Source organism: Haematobia irritans, chromosome 2 (assembly GCF_050003625.1).
Source record: "Haematobia irritans isolate KBUSLIRL chromosome 2, ASM5000362v1, whole genome shotgun sequence".
Taxonomy (NCBI): domain Eukaryota; kingdom Metazoa; phylum Arthropoda; class Insecta; order Diptera; family Muscidae; genus Haematobia; species Haematobia irritans.
The window spans coordinates 125,648,842-125,667,129 of record NC_134398.1 but is presented as its reverse complement, the minus strand read 5'-3'; the positions used below and the strand labels follow the sequence as shown (position 1 = coordinate 125,667,129).

At 38.9% G+C, this 18,288-nt stretch overlaps 1 protein-coding gene across 1 annotated transcript; it reads right to left on the bottom strand.

Annotated features, from left to right (window-relative positions):
• Positions 1 to 12,043: 12,043 nt before the first annotated feature.
• LOC142225053 (uncharacterized) lies at positions 12,044 to 12,652 on the bottom strand. The gene has a single exon (XM_075294828.1). The coding sequence runs from the start codon at positions 12,650 to 12,652 to the stop codon at positions 12,044 to 12,046; it is 609 nt and encodes a 202-aa protein (XP_075150943.1).
• Between the last annotated feature and the right edge of the window lie 5,636 nt (positions 12,653 to 18,288).

Genomic DNA, 18,288 nt, shown 5'->3' with positions numbered 1-18,288 from the left:
CATATCTTCTATGATAGAAGACCAAATCACCCCTATCATCATAGACCAATCCATCATCTCTCAAAAATGGAAGACACATAGGTGCCAGATACCCCTCATTCTTCCTTATTTGCTCATAATCATTCCTAGTGAGAACACATTCCCTTACGAGTCCGTTAGGATGCGTACTATATCCCTCCAGCTGTGTAATGGCATCCTCTGCCACAAAAACATCAAATCTAGTCATCCCACTTTCACCATAAATCGTCCCATTCGTAGGATTATGGTATCCATCTTCATCCAAGGTACCCCTAAGGCCAAGAGCATGCACCAAAATCTTCCTCTCCATAACCCTTATCCTCTCCATCTGGCTAGAAGATATCATACTCCATACAGGGAAACCATACGACATCACAGGCATCACCAATTGCCCATATAGAATCATTTTGACACGCTTTGTCAAACCTCTTCTCCTTCCCATAACTCTATTTATTGCGTAATAAGCTTCTTTACCCTTCCTAATTAATTCATCAACATGCCTGGTGAATGTTAAATCCTCCTGAAAAATTATCCCTAAATATTTCAGGGATGTCTCATTCATTATGGGCTCCCCATCTATCTCAATACATGGAACAAATTGCCGAGCGTTTCTGTAGATGCCCCCTCTTTTTCCCCTACAGATGATCGACCTGCACTTATTTATATTCAGTTTAAGCCTCCATTGCGAAAAATAGTCAGCCAATTCATTTAAATATACTGCCATATTATCCTGAGCCCTACTTGCCCTAGCATGTGTCGACGTTATAAGGATATCATCCGCATAGGTCAATATCAGACTATCCCCAACTGGACGAGGGATATCCGCCAAATACAGATTATATAAAGTTGGTCCAAGGACCGAACCCTGAGGGACACCCGCCAATACCTCCCTTGCATCAGACCTGCTGTCCTCAACACGTACAGAATAACTTCTGCCACTCAAATAATTCGCTATCATAGCCCTTAAATGTACATTGAAGCCATATGTCTGCATCTTACTGAGAAGGCCCTCATGCCAAACTGTATCAAAAGCCTTCTCAAAATCAAGGCTTACCGCTATAGTGGCACTTCTTTTTCTAAACCCTTTCGTAATCTTGCTCATCAACACCATGAGAGCATGAGTGGTAGACGTTTCAGCCCTAAATCCAAACTGAAAACCAGCCAGAACATCCCTGTCATCAATCACATCATTTATCCTGTCCAATATGACTTTCTCCAGAACCTTACCTAAGTTGGAGATGAGCGATATCGGTCTATACGATAGTGGATCCGATGAATTCTTCCCCGGCTTCAGGATCGGTACTATTATTGAACTTTTCCACCCCGTAGGGAAATATCCCATATTCATGCAATGATTAAAAATTGGTGCGATATGTCCCCAAAATCGCCTATCAATTCTTTTCAAAACAAAGTTAGGGATTTCATCTTCCCCACAGCTCAATTTACTATTAAGGCCCTTAAGAATCAATCCAACTTCATCCCCCGTAGTGAATCTGATTGGGGGCAAAGTGCCCCCAATTAATCGTGTTCCATCTGCCATAAATTCTTGGCCAAATCGCATCATTGGGAAGAGTTCATCAGAGCCACCGCTTGTAAAACCATCCCGTACCTGACCCTGAATGCCAGGAAATGTCCTGGCCAACAATTCAGCCTTCTCCCTGTCACAGTATACAACTAGTCCCTGAGGATCCATAAGGTCACCAGTCCTACGCCCAGCCCTTGAGTCAGTTCTCCTGCGTAAGTCCTTAAAAAGATTCCTACCCGGCCTTATGCTAGTTAGCCTATTAACCTCCGTTTCACCCTCAAAAATGGCTATCCTTTCCCTAATGATACGGTCCAGGAGTCGTATTTGTGTCCTTAGCAGTCTAACTCATCAAAATCATGAATCCGAAACATTCGTCTCCTCATGGTCTTCTTCTGCGCCAAAAGCGCCAATATGTCATCAGGGAGCTCTTGAAGTCTACCTCTCTGTAAATTAATTCTAGGGATGCTCGCCTCCATGGCATCCCTTATCGCCCCAGATAAGGACCCAACATGCATATCAATCTCGTCCCTTGTGCAGTTACGTGTCATAGGTGGGATACCAGTACCAATGGAAGACCCAAGAACTTCATTAAATTGTCCCACCCTCATTTTATTGTAGCAATACGCTTTCTTTGGAACATTCGCCTCTAGATTGCCCAGCATAAACTCTATCAATACAGCCCTATGGTCCGAGTCATAGTCAAGTGTTCTAAGTCCGTCTATAGTCTGTTGTCCGTTTGGTCCGTCATTCAGTTCAAGTCCTATTGTAGTTATAAATAAATCTATGTATGAAACCCTTGTCGTCGGTGACCTTGTGTGTCTAAGTAATAATGTTGGGCTCATATCAAGCCATCTTTTCAATACAATTCCATTTGCATTCGTATTGCTACCACCCCAAAATGGGTGTCTAGCATTAAAATCACCCCCTATTATTGCATCATCAGATCCAATTAGCCCCTCTATGATGTGCAAATCTCTTTCCTGTAGTATAACACTTGGCTTTGAGTAAAGCGAGATCACATATATAACCCTATTACCCCTCCCTTTCATTTTAATGACAGTCCCCTCTATACCAACAAAGTTCACGGACACCCTTTCCCCTTTAATATCATTTCTTAGACATATTGCCGTTCCACCTCCTCTTCTTTCTATTCTATTTTGTCGAAAAATATTATACCCCTCTAATTGAAAATCATGCCTCTCAGAGAGTTTATGCTCAGCTATCAAGAGTATATCCGGGCGATGTTTATTCACAAATTGATTCAAATAATGTCTCTTCGCCCTAGACACTATTGAATTAACATTGATAAAAATGCAATTAATTCTGTCCATCATCCCTCAAATTCCAAAGAAAACCTTCCATGGCCTGCATCTTCTCCTCATCACTCCTGAGTCGAACATATTCACTCCTGAAGTCATTAACTTTCTTCATACACGTCAAGAAATCATGTCCTAAAATCCTTTTACATTCATTACTATATGAACTAATTGCTACTGTTGCCCTTGCCATCTCACAATCTTCATTTCTCGTCTCATGTCGCTGCCGTGCGCCCATAAAAAGTGCAGGCCCCGATATTCGACCACCATTCCTAGCCATATCAGCATATGACGATCCCCCTGGCCCCTTCGCCTGTGAAACTCGTCTAGCCGCCGGTACATTAACAACTAGCTGCCTAGCTCTTCTAGCTTCCTTTTCTGCCTCTCTCCTCATCTCAATTCTACGAAAAATCTCTATTCTCCTAGGACACCTCTTATCACTAGCAACATGTCCCTCAGTGTTGCAATTAACGCATTTGACCGGCCTACCAACAGTCCTGGTTATAGCACCTGTATTCGGGTCAGTCGTGGTAATGACCTCATTATTGTTAGTCCTGTCAGGGATATTGCAGTTGCCCGGGCCATGAGATTGGCCACACTTAACACAGCGGTATTCTAAGTTGCAAATCACCGACGAATGCCCAAACCTTTGACAGTTCCTACACTGCACTATCTCGCTTTTCCTCGCCACAGACATATATACCCTACATCTAATGATGAACTGTATTTGCCTAAATGCCTTTATGTCAGATGACCTCGACAACTGTATGATCCATTTATCATTACCAAGATTTATAATTTTCTTAATCTCAATATCAAGTTCTTTCTTGAGCAAAAAGGTCTGAACCTCCTCAACTGTATAATCCTTGGACAGTCCCTCAATCGATAGGGTGTAAGGTCTTCTATTCTTCGGTGTATATGTAAAAAATCTATACATCCTTTGTTTAAGCATCTCAATGATTTTGTCATAATCACTCAATTCTATAGTTTTCAAAGCTAGCATTTTACTATTAGCTATCCTAATGTTGAATAAATCATTGCCTATTAGCCTGTGAATCCTATCACCTAGCTCTTTTACATTGGCATTATAAATTTTTATTATTGGGGGGCTGGACTTACCCTTTTTCCCTGCTTGTTCAGATCATTGGCTGCTTCATTTCCAACATTTGTTGTTTTTGGTATGGCTCCAGTACTGGTCATGTTGTTTGAAGATTTCAAAATGGACCTCTGGGACACTAGTCTCCACGGATGCCTCATAAACCTCATCATTATTCGTCTCTTGCATTGCATTTGGCATTTGCAATGCATTGTCACAATTTTCATCAATCGCCATATCGAAGCCTCCGGCTACTTCGATAGCATTTTCATCATTTTTATTTGAGCTAAAATTATTAGCTACAGTTGGGTTGGTGTGATTTGTCACAATATAATTTTCCAGCTCAGCAATTCTGCTAGCAAGTTGTTGTTTGTCTTGTCTAAGCTGCTCTATGGTATCATTCAGCTGCTGCATGACAAGACTTATTTTAAGATTCTCATATGGCGTATCACTGTCATCACCATTTTTCTTCTTTCTTCTTTTCTTTCTCTGTTTCCTGTCATAGACAGTCTGGAAACCATCAGATGTACAGAGGGTTGCATCTGTACGGGATTCTTCATCCAATACTTCTTTCCGGGATGAATTTGGTTGTAATGCTATGGCTTCCTCACGTCCACCATAGCCACTAGGCAGTTTCACTGCCCCAGTCTTGGATAAATTTGCCTCAACCAAACCATCGGCTTCCTCACGTCCACCGTTGCGGTTTATTGCTGAGGCAGCAGCCACAACTCCCCTAAGGGAGTCCATTTTTTCAGAAAATTGCAGCGTTCTATGCAATTCTCACTCTTTCAAATGATTCATGGATTGAAGAAAATATCACGCTGCCTACTATGCGATTCACAAAATCACTAGTAAGTGAACAGCAAAATCCAGAATTCAGATTTAGTGTTTGAAGTGAACTAAAGTGAAAAACATGTCTGACGCCGCCGTAGTTGAAGCCACCGCATCTCTAACCGCAGGTAGCGAAGATATGGAAATTGAGTACGACTTCGAGGTCACACACGTTGGCGATACTGTACACGTTAAGAAGAAGCATTTTGACAGGATGCTTGCTCAACTGGCTGAATGCCACAAAGCCGTAAAGGAAAATGCCATCTGCCACCGTATCATCCAGCGAATGGAAGCGCAGATGAATGCAATGAATGAGGAGATAAGCCGATTGAAGGCTACTGGTGGCACAACGCCGGTGCACCAGCCCGGGTGCAAGAAGCCAATGCCCGGGGAGAAGAAGAAGGAAGAAGTGAAGGCAACGCCGGCCTCACAAGAAAAAGCAGAAGAAAATCAGTGGACCACCGTCACCAAAAAGAAGGCCAAAAGGAAGGCCGTGGTACTATACGCTGGCCCTGGAATTGAAGCAAAGACGCCGGAAGAGGCAAAAAGATTAAGAAAAGTGGGTAACGAAAATGATAACGTGAGTGAGTGAAAAACAGTGATAAAAAAGTGAACAGTGTCAATAGTGTTTCGAAGACGGACAATCGCGAGTGTGAAGTTAGGGAAAAACGCGAGTCGACGGAGAAACGCGAAAAAAGTGAAAAAGTGCCGATCGTAAAAATATATAATACAAATATTCGCGAGTTCGGTGAAAATCTAAAATCGATACTAGGCCATGACAAATTTACTTTGTCATTGCTCGGGCGTAATGGAGCTAGTGTTCGGGTCACAACTTTAGAAGAGCATTCAGCTATTTTAAAGTTGATTAAGGAAAAGGCTATCTCTGTGATAACCTATTCCCCGAAAGGACAGGCTCACTCGGTCGTGATAGAGGGCTTGTCGTCATCGTTTAGCGATGGTGATGTGAAGAGTGCATTATGTGCTCTTCCCATTAACATTGTTATCAAACGCGTCGTGAATCTAGGTGAAGGCAAATGGCTTATTCACCTAGATAAGGAATCAGATATCGTCGCGCTATACGGTGTGGAAAGATTGTTAAGCCATCGTGTCTACGTGAGAAAAGACACGAAGAAAGGCTTGACACAGTGTTTCAATTGCCAGAGGTACGGACATACCGCGAACGGTTGCAACATGCCTTACAGGTGTGTTAAGTGTGCGGGCGACCATGGTGTCGGTAAATGCACCATACCTAAGGGCGTTTCGAAACCGCGCGTCGTGGCTGTTAGGGACAGTAAGACAGGTGTGGTTAGTATGCAGCCTGAGTTCGTGCTCAGGTGTGCAAATTGTGGAGTGAGCGGTCACTCGGCAAATTCAAAGAATTGCCCTTACAGGCAATCTTTAATGGCTAAGCGGGCTGAGGGGAAATCCCAAAAAATCCCAGCCTCTACTCCCAACGCACGTGTTGCGGTCATAAAGGACAGCAACACAGGTAAGTCAGGTAGTAACAACGTCCGCGCGGGAATTTCCTACTCGACCGCGGTAAAACCACGTGCAGCTGCAGCTGTTACCACAGGTAACAGAGGTAGCAACGTCTCGTCGACCCTTACATCAACAGCTGGCTTGTTTGCCACTTTTGATGAAAAGTGTCGCGAGGCGTTTGGCAAGGATTTCCTTGCCTGTGCAAGTGTGTTGCGTCGACGTATGGATGACGTAAGAACATTAATCACGAAAGGGGACATCTGCGGCGCTATGATGTCTGTTGTCGATTCTTTATGCGATTATTAGGGAAATGAAAATAATTTTTGCAAATGTCAATTCAGTGGTATCACGACTGAAGAGACATTATCTAAAATTATTTTAGATAGGCATTGTCCTGATGTCATGCTTATGGCCGAACATAAGCTGAATTCAGGACACGTGTTTGATATGGATGGGTATTCGATATATACCCAGATTAGGCGCGAACGCTCAGGGGGCGGTACGGCCGTGTTAGTTAGAGATTCGATTAAAAGCGAACGATTCGAAATAGAGTTAGGTTCGATAGAGGGAACGTGTGTAAAGATACATAGAATGGACGGTAACCATCTCTATGTTATCTCGTTATATTGTGCGCCAAATGCAAATTTCGTTGCATCAGATTTGGACACAATCGCATCATTGGCATCAGCCAATGATGTGGTCGTCGCGGCTGACCTCAATGCCAGAAATGTTGACTGGGGAGGAAGCACAACATGCGCTAGAGGCCGGTTAATTAGGGATTTTCTGTTGGGTTGTCCTGATTTAGGGATAATTCCAACAGAAGGACCAACAAGAATCGGTAGGAGCACCAGCTCTTTTATCGATATTTGTATGGCATCTGCTGGAATAATTGTTCCCAATGCCAATGGTCAAATTAGGACGTTAGACTATGAGTCTGACCACAGAGCCCTAGAGATTATTATCTCTAGTGGCGAAACGGTTGATAGGGAACGCGAATTAATTTATAATTTTCGGCGTATGAATAGGCGACGTTTTAATCGATCGTTGAATAGGGCATTAGAGGGTTGTCAGCTGCCAGTGGATCGAAATGCGACTTGCTCAGAAATTGATGCTTGCATTGATACTATGGGCGAGGCATTTCGTGAAGCAATGGATGCATCTATTCCCAAGATTCGTCCTGGGAATAGAGGCCCAAGACAGTTGCCACCTCATGTCCTCGAAATAATCGCTCGAAGAAGAGGCTGAGAAGAACTCTTCATAGAACGACTAATCCTTTGAGGTATGATATACTCAAAGCGGAAATTCGCGAACTAGATTCGGTGATTAGTTCGGCTATTAGGGACTATGAAGGAGAGCGAAACATTCGCTTTCTTCGTAGTATCCGCGTTAATGATAGGGTATATAGCAGAGTTATCGAAAATCGAAAAACGTCAATTCCTGATTTGAAAACAGATCACTTTTCGCCGTTTCTTACAGCTGATGGTGAAATAAGGGACGTTAGTGCGAATAGAAATAGGTTCGTTTCGTGTGAAAGGATTAGGACAGCTTTGAGGTCAAGAAAAAATCTCAAATCTAGCGGCGAGGATAGAATTCCTGATGTGGTGTTAAGGAAAGCTGACCACCACACTTGGACATTTCTCGCGATTCTGTATAACCACTGCTTGAACATTGGTTATTTTCCGGCCTTATGGAAAAGGGCGATCACCGTCATCGCTCGGTAAACTTTTCGAGTATTTCATACTCGACGGTGTTAGGGAGACGCTAGATGATAGATCGATCTTGTCTGATAGCCAATTTGGCTTTAGACAAGGGCTCTCCACAACACATGCGCTGACTGTGCTCGGTGACATGTGGTTAGATCGCTCAATAGACGTCGTGTGACTATCGCCGTTAGTCTCGATTTCTCTAGGGCATTTGATAGTGTCTGGCATGATGCTCTCATATACAAAATGAGATTATTAGGCTTTGATACTAGTTTATGTAGGATCGTCGCGGACTTTCTTAGGGATAGGACATTTAGGGTTAGAGTAGGCGATGACTACTCTAGTGATAGGGTTGTAAGGACTGGTGTACCCCAGGGCTCTTTACTGGGTCCAGTCCTCTACAACATTTTTATTAGTGACATACCGCAACCACCATCTGGAGATTTACTCCTGATATATGCTGACGACATATTTGTCGCAGCATCAGGAGCTGATGCAGCGGTTGTCAATGACAGATTAAATCAATACTTGGGTTAACTATCTACATATTTCGATATGTGGCGACTAAGGCTTAATGTGGACAAGTGTGAAGGTGTGATTTTCAAGGGCAATAGGCGAAACTTGTATCCTCGCTCTAGAAGATACGAGTCATCCATTGCAATTGGTGATCGTACTATTCGCACTTGTGAAAGCATTAAATACTTAGGCGTGATTCTCCAAGGCAGATTTGATTTTGTGTCGCATATTAGCTATCTTCTTGACAAGGTTAAGAGGATGTTCTTCTGCTATTTGAGCGTCTTTCGACGCTCAAATGGCCTGAGTAAGGAGGTGAAACTATTGATTTATCGACAAATCATTAGGCCAATCATCGCTAATGCTTTTCCAATTTGGTATGGAATCTCTTCACGCCAAATGGAATTACTCAGGATATGGGAGAGAAGAATTTTAGCTTCTTGTGTAGGTTTAGTGCCTGTTAGAGGAGAGGATGGTGTATGGCGGAGACCTTCCAACCAATCCATCTACGACTCTGCAGAAATTGATAGGATTGATGTATTTCTGACTAGAAATGCATTAAATTTTCTAGATAGGGCATCTCTTGTAGACAATCCGCTAGTGAGGGGTTGCTTGGTAGAGGACATCAGTCCAGCCAATCTTCCTCATTTGACATATCGATCGCCGATATGTCTGTTACAGTTAGATAGACAGGGACTTCTCTTTAGGGATGAGAGGCTTGTGTTTTATCACCGACGATATGGTACGCTAGACGTGGACGACACTGTTTACAGTTTAGCACAATAGTAACTCTAAGGACAATTTTATATATTATTTGATTTTTAGTTTTAAGTGTTAGTTTTTAAGTAAAATAATAGAAAAATGTTATGGTCCCTGTTTTTATTAGTCATTTTTCAGGGAAATTTTGTTTAATTGAGAAAAATTTGAAATAGAGACTAGCTTAAATAAATAGTTTAAGCCGTATTTTGTAATATTTAGATAAATTTAGAAAAGTATTATATATACGCTAAATATAAGAAATCTATATATGTATGTATGTAGTTGAAAATTCTAGTTGTAAGGTTTCAACTGTAGTAGTTTAGAAATTTTTGACCAATAAAACCTAAATTTTGAAATCTGAAATTTGAAATCTGAATCCAGAATTCAGATTAATTTTTGTTTCAAACTGGTGGTTTAAATTTTGTTTCAAACTGGTGATTAAATTTTGTTTCAAGCTAGCAAAACTAGCAGCTGGCTCTCTTCACTGGCAATTTCAATTGCCGACGGCAAAACAGCAATTAGTGGTGATGATGTTTCTCCCGACGGCAAAACAGCAGTTCACTTGGTAAGTATTCTCACTTTATTTATTTTTTTCACTTCACGATATGAACACAAACACTGTCAAAAGGTATCGTTAGCAGCATGCGAGCGCTTTTATATATGACGGTCTGGCAATACGAGAACATTCCCAATAAACACAAACGTTTGAAAAACTCTAAATTTCAACAATTTTTCAAACATTTTTTCAATAATTTGGCAAATAATTTTCGATGCGAGTCAAATTCAAAATTAACATCGTTGCAAATACTTTTCAACCAAAATTTGTATGAATGATATCCCCACTTCAAATTGAAAGTCAAAGCCAAAATTCTATGAATTTTGTATAATTTATTCATTTTCTTCAAAATAAAATATATAATAATACACAACACTGCAATACCAATTGATAAATAATATTCTTTTTAAACATATCAACAAATAAGAACAAAAAAGAAAAACAAAACAAACAACAAAACTTTAAATATCTTAAACATTATTAGTAAACACTTTTGCATTGATAATTCGATTTCCTTCCTTTTGGTGTCATAAAACAGCATTAAAATTTATTAACATGAGGGCAATTTGAAATTAGGAACGTACTGGACCGCGTGTTAGAATTGATTTCCAGCAGAAGGAATTCACAAAATATCCATTTTAAACTGATAGCATATGAATTAAACTGGCGATGTGATGCACATTTTCATCCAGAAGTTGTTGATTTCAACAATTTGTTGTTTTTAACAATTGTAATTGGTTGCACTTGTAATGTTTCTGGAAATTTTTTCTTGTCGATAAGCCACTCATTTTTCATTGGTCAGCTTCTTAATGTTAGCATGAATGTAGAATCCAAAGATTTTAGTTTTCTGCAAAGAGATTTAAATTTAGTGACTTCTCTAAAGTGTTGATTTAATTTTTCATATTGACGTACCAATTATTATAAACTATTTGAAGCAGTTCCAGTTAATTGTCCACCATTTTTTCATCGGTCAGCTTTTTAATGTTTTCAAGAACGTAGAATCCATAATTTTAGTTTTCTGCAAAGATATATACATTTAGTGACCTCCTTATTTCATTTCATTTTTTTCATTTTTTATTTTCACTTACCTATTTTTATAAACTATTTGGTTATTTGTCTAAAATTTTTCATTTTGTTTTTATTTCTTGCAATTGACCACGAACTTCGTTGCACAAATAAGTGTTGAAAACCACATGGTTTTTTCGTTGCATTTTAGGGTAGTTTTCTGTCAAAGTTTTCTCATATTATCTTCAACACCTTTCAAAAATTTCGTCAACATTTTGGCAAATTGGAAGTAGTTCGCAAATAATATGAAGATGTATTGAAGATGAGCTATTTCAAGTCAAGTTGAATTTATGTTGAAAATTATATTTACCCTCAAATTTAAAAGTTGTTGCATTTAAAAAACGCTCATCCTGTGTTTATTGGGTTCTGGCAGCACTACAATATTCTGGCAACGCCAGATCATTATTTGACAACGCTAGAGGAATCTACGACCATTAAGTTATTCATCTGGTGGCTGCCAAACACATATACACTCACATAGATACATGCTCGCATGAGAATGCAAAATAAGTGATAACGAAATTTTATCGGCACAATTTGAAATTAACGGAAAATAATTTAAATAAACTTAAATCTATAATTATCAAATTCGTAACAATATGTATACATTTAAGTCAAAATTACTTCAAATATATACTACAAAATTAAGTAGTACTGATTATAAGAGATATATCCAAAATGATGGAATAAATACTCTTGCTTGGCATCATTATATTTTAGAAGGTAATAATCGAGAGTTTGAAATGGATAGCTTATTAGAAGATATAGATACATTAGAAAAGGAAGATAATGAAATTACGTAGAATAAGACTAAATGTGTATAGTGTAACAAACCTAGCAAAAATAGAAAAAATAAACAAAAATTGTATTTTAAATTTGAAATATTTATGTTTTTTTATTATGTTAAAAAATGCAAAATGATTTGGTAAGTATAATGCATTCTAATATATTTTATAAAATTTTTCCAACAGTTCCACTTAGGGGTATATATTTTATTAAACGATAAAATATATACTCACTTAGGGGTATATATTTTATTAAACAATATGCAACAGTATTTGCTGGGATGACAGTACTGGTTTCTAACTGTATTTTCAAATCAATAGGACCACTTTTGGTTGCTTCGTTTTGATTGCTTATATCTACAACAGCAATGGTATGCTCCTTACATTTTCTGAATGATTACAGGGGTTGAGGTTCTTTCTTATAAAAACTTTGTTGGAACTTTGCATACATATCATATAGTATAGCATAGCGGTTTTGATTAAATTTCAAATTTAAATCATCATAAGGATAAGTATCTAAATTTAAGTGTATTTTAATATTTGTAAGATTGCAGTGTACAAACTTAGTATCTTTCTCAAACCTGAGTCTTTCTCTATTTGCTGAAAGTTTTACATTCCAGCTGTGTTTGGTTCCACCTGGAAATGTGGGGTTAAAACAACAATCCCAACTTCGGAATACAATTGGTAGTGATTTCCCATCCTTAATTGTTTTCACAAAACTAAGTTTTTTATAATCTGATAATTGTATATGTTTAACTTTCCACACAATATTGGTTATCGTAAAGAGAAAGTCTTCTTTATAATCTATTGAGTAACAGACGCCATTATCCTTCGAACTACGCAATAGTATTAAATCATGTTTCGCATTACAAATTACTCTATTATAGTCCTCAGCAAACCCTAGTAATCGGTTAAGAGGAATACAAAAGTTAAAGGAATTTTGAGTAAAATCACCATCTATGTTCCATCCAGCGTTAGTCATCATATTATTATCGAATGCATACATGTTCGAATTCCATCAAATATGTATGCCACACAATTGTTTCTAAATCTTGCGCTAGCAACATTTATATAATATATAAGTCTTGGTTTTGAATAGTAATTCGTATTTCATCATTGCTTTTAAGGGACTGTATGTAAGGAACATAGCTGCGATAGTCTCTTTTTATAATATCTTAATCGGAAAATGGGTTTTCAGTTATATTTAAAATTTCAGATATATTGATTCACTTGTAGGTTGATTTCTTTTAAGAATGCTTTATTTTCCTTGGTTAAGTGTGGTCTTTGCCGCTTGACAGTTTGAATAATAGTATGGGACATATTTTGTTTATTTTTATATTTGTTGTGAGGTTTGATGATGTTATTTAAATTATCGGGTTTATATTTATTATAAACTATCATTTCCGTTTTGGACGCAAGTGAATTCGCAATGTAATTTCTTCTCCTCTGAAATTTATTAATCTACCTTCCTAATCTAACGTAGAGGACTGGGACGAAAACAGGATACACTTTGGGAATCTCAACATCTATACTGACGGCTCAAAAATGACCGAGGGTGTAGGCAGCGGAATATACTGCAAGGAGTTAGAACTTAAGGAGTCCTTTAAGTTGGACGAACAATGCAGCATTTTCCAGGCCGAGATATTTGCTATTGCAAAAGCTGCTGAACTCATATCGATGAGGCCGTTATTTAGATGCGATATCAGCATTTTCATCGATAGTCAGGCAGCTATAAAGGCCCTGAGCAGTACGAACATAAGGTCAAAGGCTGACCGCTGTCGTAGAGAGCTTAGGGTTCTCACTGAACAGCATAATGTAACTCTGTGCTGGGTACCTGGACATTATGGTATAGCTGGGAATGAAGAGGCAGATATACTGGCTAAGAAAGGCGCAGGTGGTACGGAAAACGTCATTTCGGACGTTTTTCCTCCGCTCTCTTTGTTTATTTACAGGATCAACAGGAAATATGAAGATTTATGGAAGAGACGATGGGCTTCTTCTATTGGCTGTGAACAAACCAAACTGATATGGGACGAAAATAATATTAGGAACTCTGAAGTCTTGATGTCATTGCAGAGAGAGGATGTAAGGTCTACGATAGGCATCATAACGGGACACAACACCATGGGAAAACACATAGTAAGGATAGGTCTAGCGAATGATGACATTTGTAGGTGGTGTCTGGACCCCGATGCTACGGAAGATTCTTTTCACTTCCTGTGCCAGTGTCCAGCGCTATCTTTCAGAAGAAACAAGATACTCGGCTCTTATTTCTTTCAGACTATGACCGACTTGCGAGTATGCAGTATGAGGAATATCCTCGTCTTCATCAAGTCTTCGGGGTGGAGGAACTAGGCGCGTCCAAAGGACACATTATCATACGGTAGACTCATTCCGGCCGGAAGTAGACGGACACGAGGAGGAAGATGGAAAGAAGTTAGAGGTATCGCAATGGACCAACTATGGTCTGAGTGGACACAAACCCGCAAGTTCGGATTCGTGTCAGCCTCCATAACCTAACCTAACCTAATCTACAACTCGAATTTCAAGAGAAATTATTTCTTTGGCGTTTACTGGTAAATAAATGAGATTTTTAGGCCTTTCTACTATTTTATATTTATATGGTGAAAATTCATGAACAATATGCGAAGGATGATTATTCATGTAGGATCCCGTTACAATGTAGTTGTATTGCATTTACTTTTAAAATATTTACTGGTAAGTTCGAAACATATTTCTTGGCGGGATCTAATATTGTTTCGTTAAAACCAAGAAGCTTACCAGTTGACCGGTTACGGTTTAAAAATATAGCGTCATGTGGGGATAATATCTCAATTTGTAGAGTATTATTATTTGCTTCAATTTGTATAGTTTTATTTGGGGTTTTAGCCTTGTACCCTTTTTTAAAAAATCCATCTTGTAGTTCATAAGATCCAATCGGAACTTCTATGATATCATCACCGATATGGAAGAGATTGTCCACGTTGGGGATCGAATTATATGATTGGAAATCAAATAGACAACATTTATACTCATTATCTGATAAGTCTATAGAAAGAGAATAAACAGAATTTAAAATTTCAATTTTTTCCGCTCAAAGTTAGTGTTCTTAAAATAATAAATTTGGAATACGAATAAATAAAACACAAAAGGTATTTCATTTTTTTAATAAATTTTGTTGGTTATATAGTATATTTAGAGTACATTATTTTTATTTATCCAGGAATTATGTTCTTTGGGAAAACCCAACCATTTTACAAAGACTTATTATCCTTAATTTTTAATATTTTTTCTACAAGATATAACATATATCAGCATACTTTCTTTTTATAGAATCCACCTTTTATTGGATTTTCCTTATAATCTTCCAAGAGATATGTAGTGGGATTTGTATTTCGAAAGAACATATTTTAAAAATCTCTGTGGTGATTGGGTGTATATCCTTTTTCAAATATATGCTTATACTTGCTAATGCGAAAGTGATCTCCAATATGAAATAGTGATGGTTTAAAAATTTTCAAATGATCATATACTGTTTTTAGCAAATCTTTTTCGTATGAAGAGTTAACATTGGCAGGAATCATGTTTATGGTGCGATGTTTTTTCTCATTATACTGTTACAAATTTTTGTAAATGTGTAACCATTTGTATGTTCCATTGTGACTTAATCACCCATTAACACTCAATGTAATATGATATTTTTAATGGGAGTGATATCCCCTCTCCAATACTACTAATAAACGTAGATTGTTTTCCATTCTTACAATACCACAGGTAATTGCGTTCTGTAATATATATTTTCTGAATTTTACCTAATGGTCAGTTGTTGTTGTGTTCAAAATATGTATGCACACATTTGGAATGCAGAAGACAGAATATTAGTGTTTGAAGTGAAAAATATAGTGAAACATGTCTGACGCCGCCGTAGTTGAAGCCACCGCATCTCAAACCGCAGGTAGCGCGGACATGGAAGTCGAGTACAACATCGAGGTCACTACGCAAAACGGTTTCGTGAACATAAAGAAGGAAGACTTTGATGGCATGCTTGCCCAATTGGCAGACATATCATCTGCCGCCGCATCATTCAGCGATTGGAAGCGCAGATGAATTCCATGAGTGAAGAAATAAGCCGATTGAAGGCTACTGGTGGCACATCGCCGGTGCACCAGCCCGGGTGCAAGAAGCCCATGCCCGGGGAGAAGGAAGAAGTGAAGGCAACGCCGGCCTCACAATAACAAGGATAACAAAACCAATGGACCACCGTCACTAAAAAGAAGGCCAAAAGGAAGGCCGTGGTGCTGTATGCTGGCCATGGTATCCATATGAAGACGCCGGAAGAGGCAAAACGCTTAAGGAAGCAGGAAAATGAAAATCAAGTGAGTAGAGTGAAAAGTGCAAAAAGTGTAAACAGTGAAACTAGTGTAAACAGTGAAACTAGTGCAAAGGCGGACAATCGCGAGTGTGACAAACGCAAGAATAGGGAAAAACGCGAGTCAACTGAAAAACGCGAGAAGAAGGATAAAGTGCAGATCGTGAAGGTGTACAATACGAATATTCGCGAGTTCGGGGAAAAATTGAAAACGATATTAGGCCATGACAAATTCACTTTGTCATTGCACGGGCGAAACGGTGTTAGTCTTCGCGTATTAACTTTAGAAGAGCATTCTGCGATTCTAAAGTTAATTAAGGAAAAGGGTATCTCCTCGATAACCTATTCCCCGAAGGGACAGGCTCACGCGGTCGTGTTGGAGGGCCTGTCGTCATCTTATAACGCTGGTGACGTGAAGGGTGCATTATGCGCTCTTCCCATCAACCTCGTTATTAAACGCGTCGTCAGCCTTGGTGAAGGCAAATGGCTTATTCACCTTGACAAGGAATCGGACATCGACGCGTTATATGGTGTTAAAAGATTACTAAGCCATCGTGTATACGTGAGGAAAGACACGAAAAAAGGCTTAACTCAATGTTTTAATTGCCAACGTTATGGACATACCGCGAACGGTTGTAACATGCCCTTCAGGTGTTGTTTGAATTTCTCAAACATCATTGATCGTAAGCAAACACATGGTGCTATCTGTACTGTAAACCAGATATGTCTATAGCAGGTAGAATTGTAGATATTGGGTGAATAGCTCAAACATCCTTATTGATTTTCCATGTGTGTATTATCTTTTGTGTATACGTTACGATATTTATGCTACCTATAGTTTAATGTATGGGATTTCCAGGATATATGTTCTCTTATGGCATGATAAGAGAAAGTAGTGTGTGACTAGGTTAAGAAATAGTTTGTAAGATAGCAAGTAAGAAAGAAAAATTAAAAATAAAATGAGTGTATTCATCAACCTCGACGAAGACGGAGGCATTTTCATTCATTTTTGGTCCTTCGAACCTTTCGTAAGAAAGAATGAACCAGCGAAAGGTGTTCTACATTAAAGAGTAGAATGAAGCAGAAAACAATCCCTCTACGAAGAAACTCCGTGGACAAACGAGAGAGGAAAAAGTCAAATAGAAGACAACGAAGACGGTTACGAAGCCGATAACGAAGACGATAACAAGGAAGGTAGCGAAGAGCATAACGAAGACGATTACGAGGAGCAAATAGAAGACAACGAGGAAGATTACGAAGACGATTACGAGGAAGATAGGGAAGACGGTTACGACGCCGATAACGAAGACGATAACGAGGAAGATAGCGAACAGCATAACGAAGACGATTACGAGGAGGAGAACGAAGACGATAACGAGGAAAATAACGAAGAAGATACCGAAGACGATAACGAAGATGATAGCGATAACGAAAAGGAGAAGTACGAAGAAGCGAGAACAAAAGTACGATAGGAGAGCGAAGAAACAATAACGGAGAGTTGATTTATACTGCCACGATAGATCAACGACGAAGAAGAACGAAGAGGAGAACAAGACTACGGTATAAAAACATCTAAGAAACGGACGAAGTTACAAAAAATGCCTAGCAGTGAATAATTGTATGCTAAAATGCTAAATGCATCTGAAGGAGGAGGTTACTGTGTGCAAATGATACCAGACACGATTAAAACGGTGGAGGATGAAGCACTCAGAAAGAAAGGTGGAAAAGAGGAAAACGACGAATGTTATGGCTTGAGGGCTTTCGCTAACATGCAGGAACGTCAGGGTGTATTAAATATGCTTATATTCAAGATGCCCGTCAACAAGTTGTGCCGATAACACATATTTCACACCACACCACTTATCCTAAAAGATTCTTGGAAAGCGATCCACATTTCACTTTGGGGCCGCGCAGAATGTTTGAATTTCTCAAACATCATTGATCGTAAGCAAACACATGGTGCTATCTGTACTGTAAACCAGATATGTCTATAGCAGGTAGAATTGTAGATATTGGGTGAATAGCTCAAACATCCTTATTGATTTTCCATGTGTGTATTATCTTTTGTGTATACGTTACGATATTTATGCTACCTATAGTTTAATGTATGGGATTTCCAGGATATATGTTCTCTTATGGCATGATAAGAGAAAGTAGTGTGGGACTAGGTTAAGAAATAGTTTGTAAGATAGCAAGTAAGAAAGAAAAATTAAAAATAAAATGAGTGTATTCATCAACCTCGACGAAGACGGAGGCATTTTCATTCAGGTGTG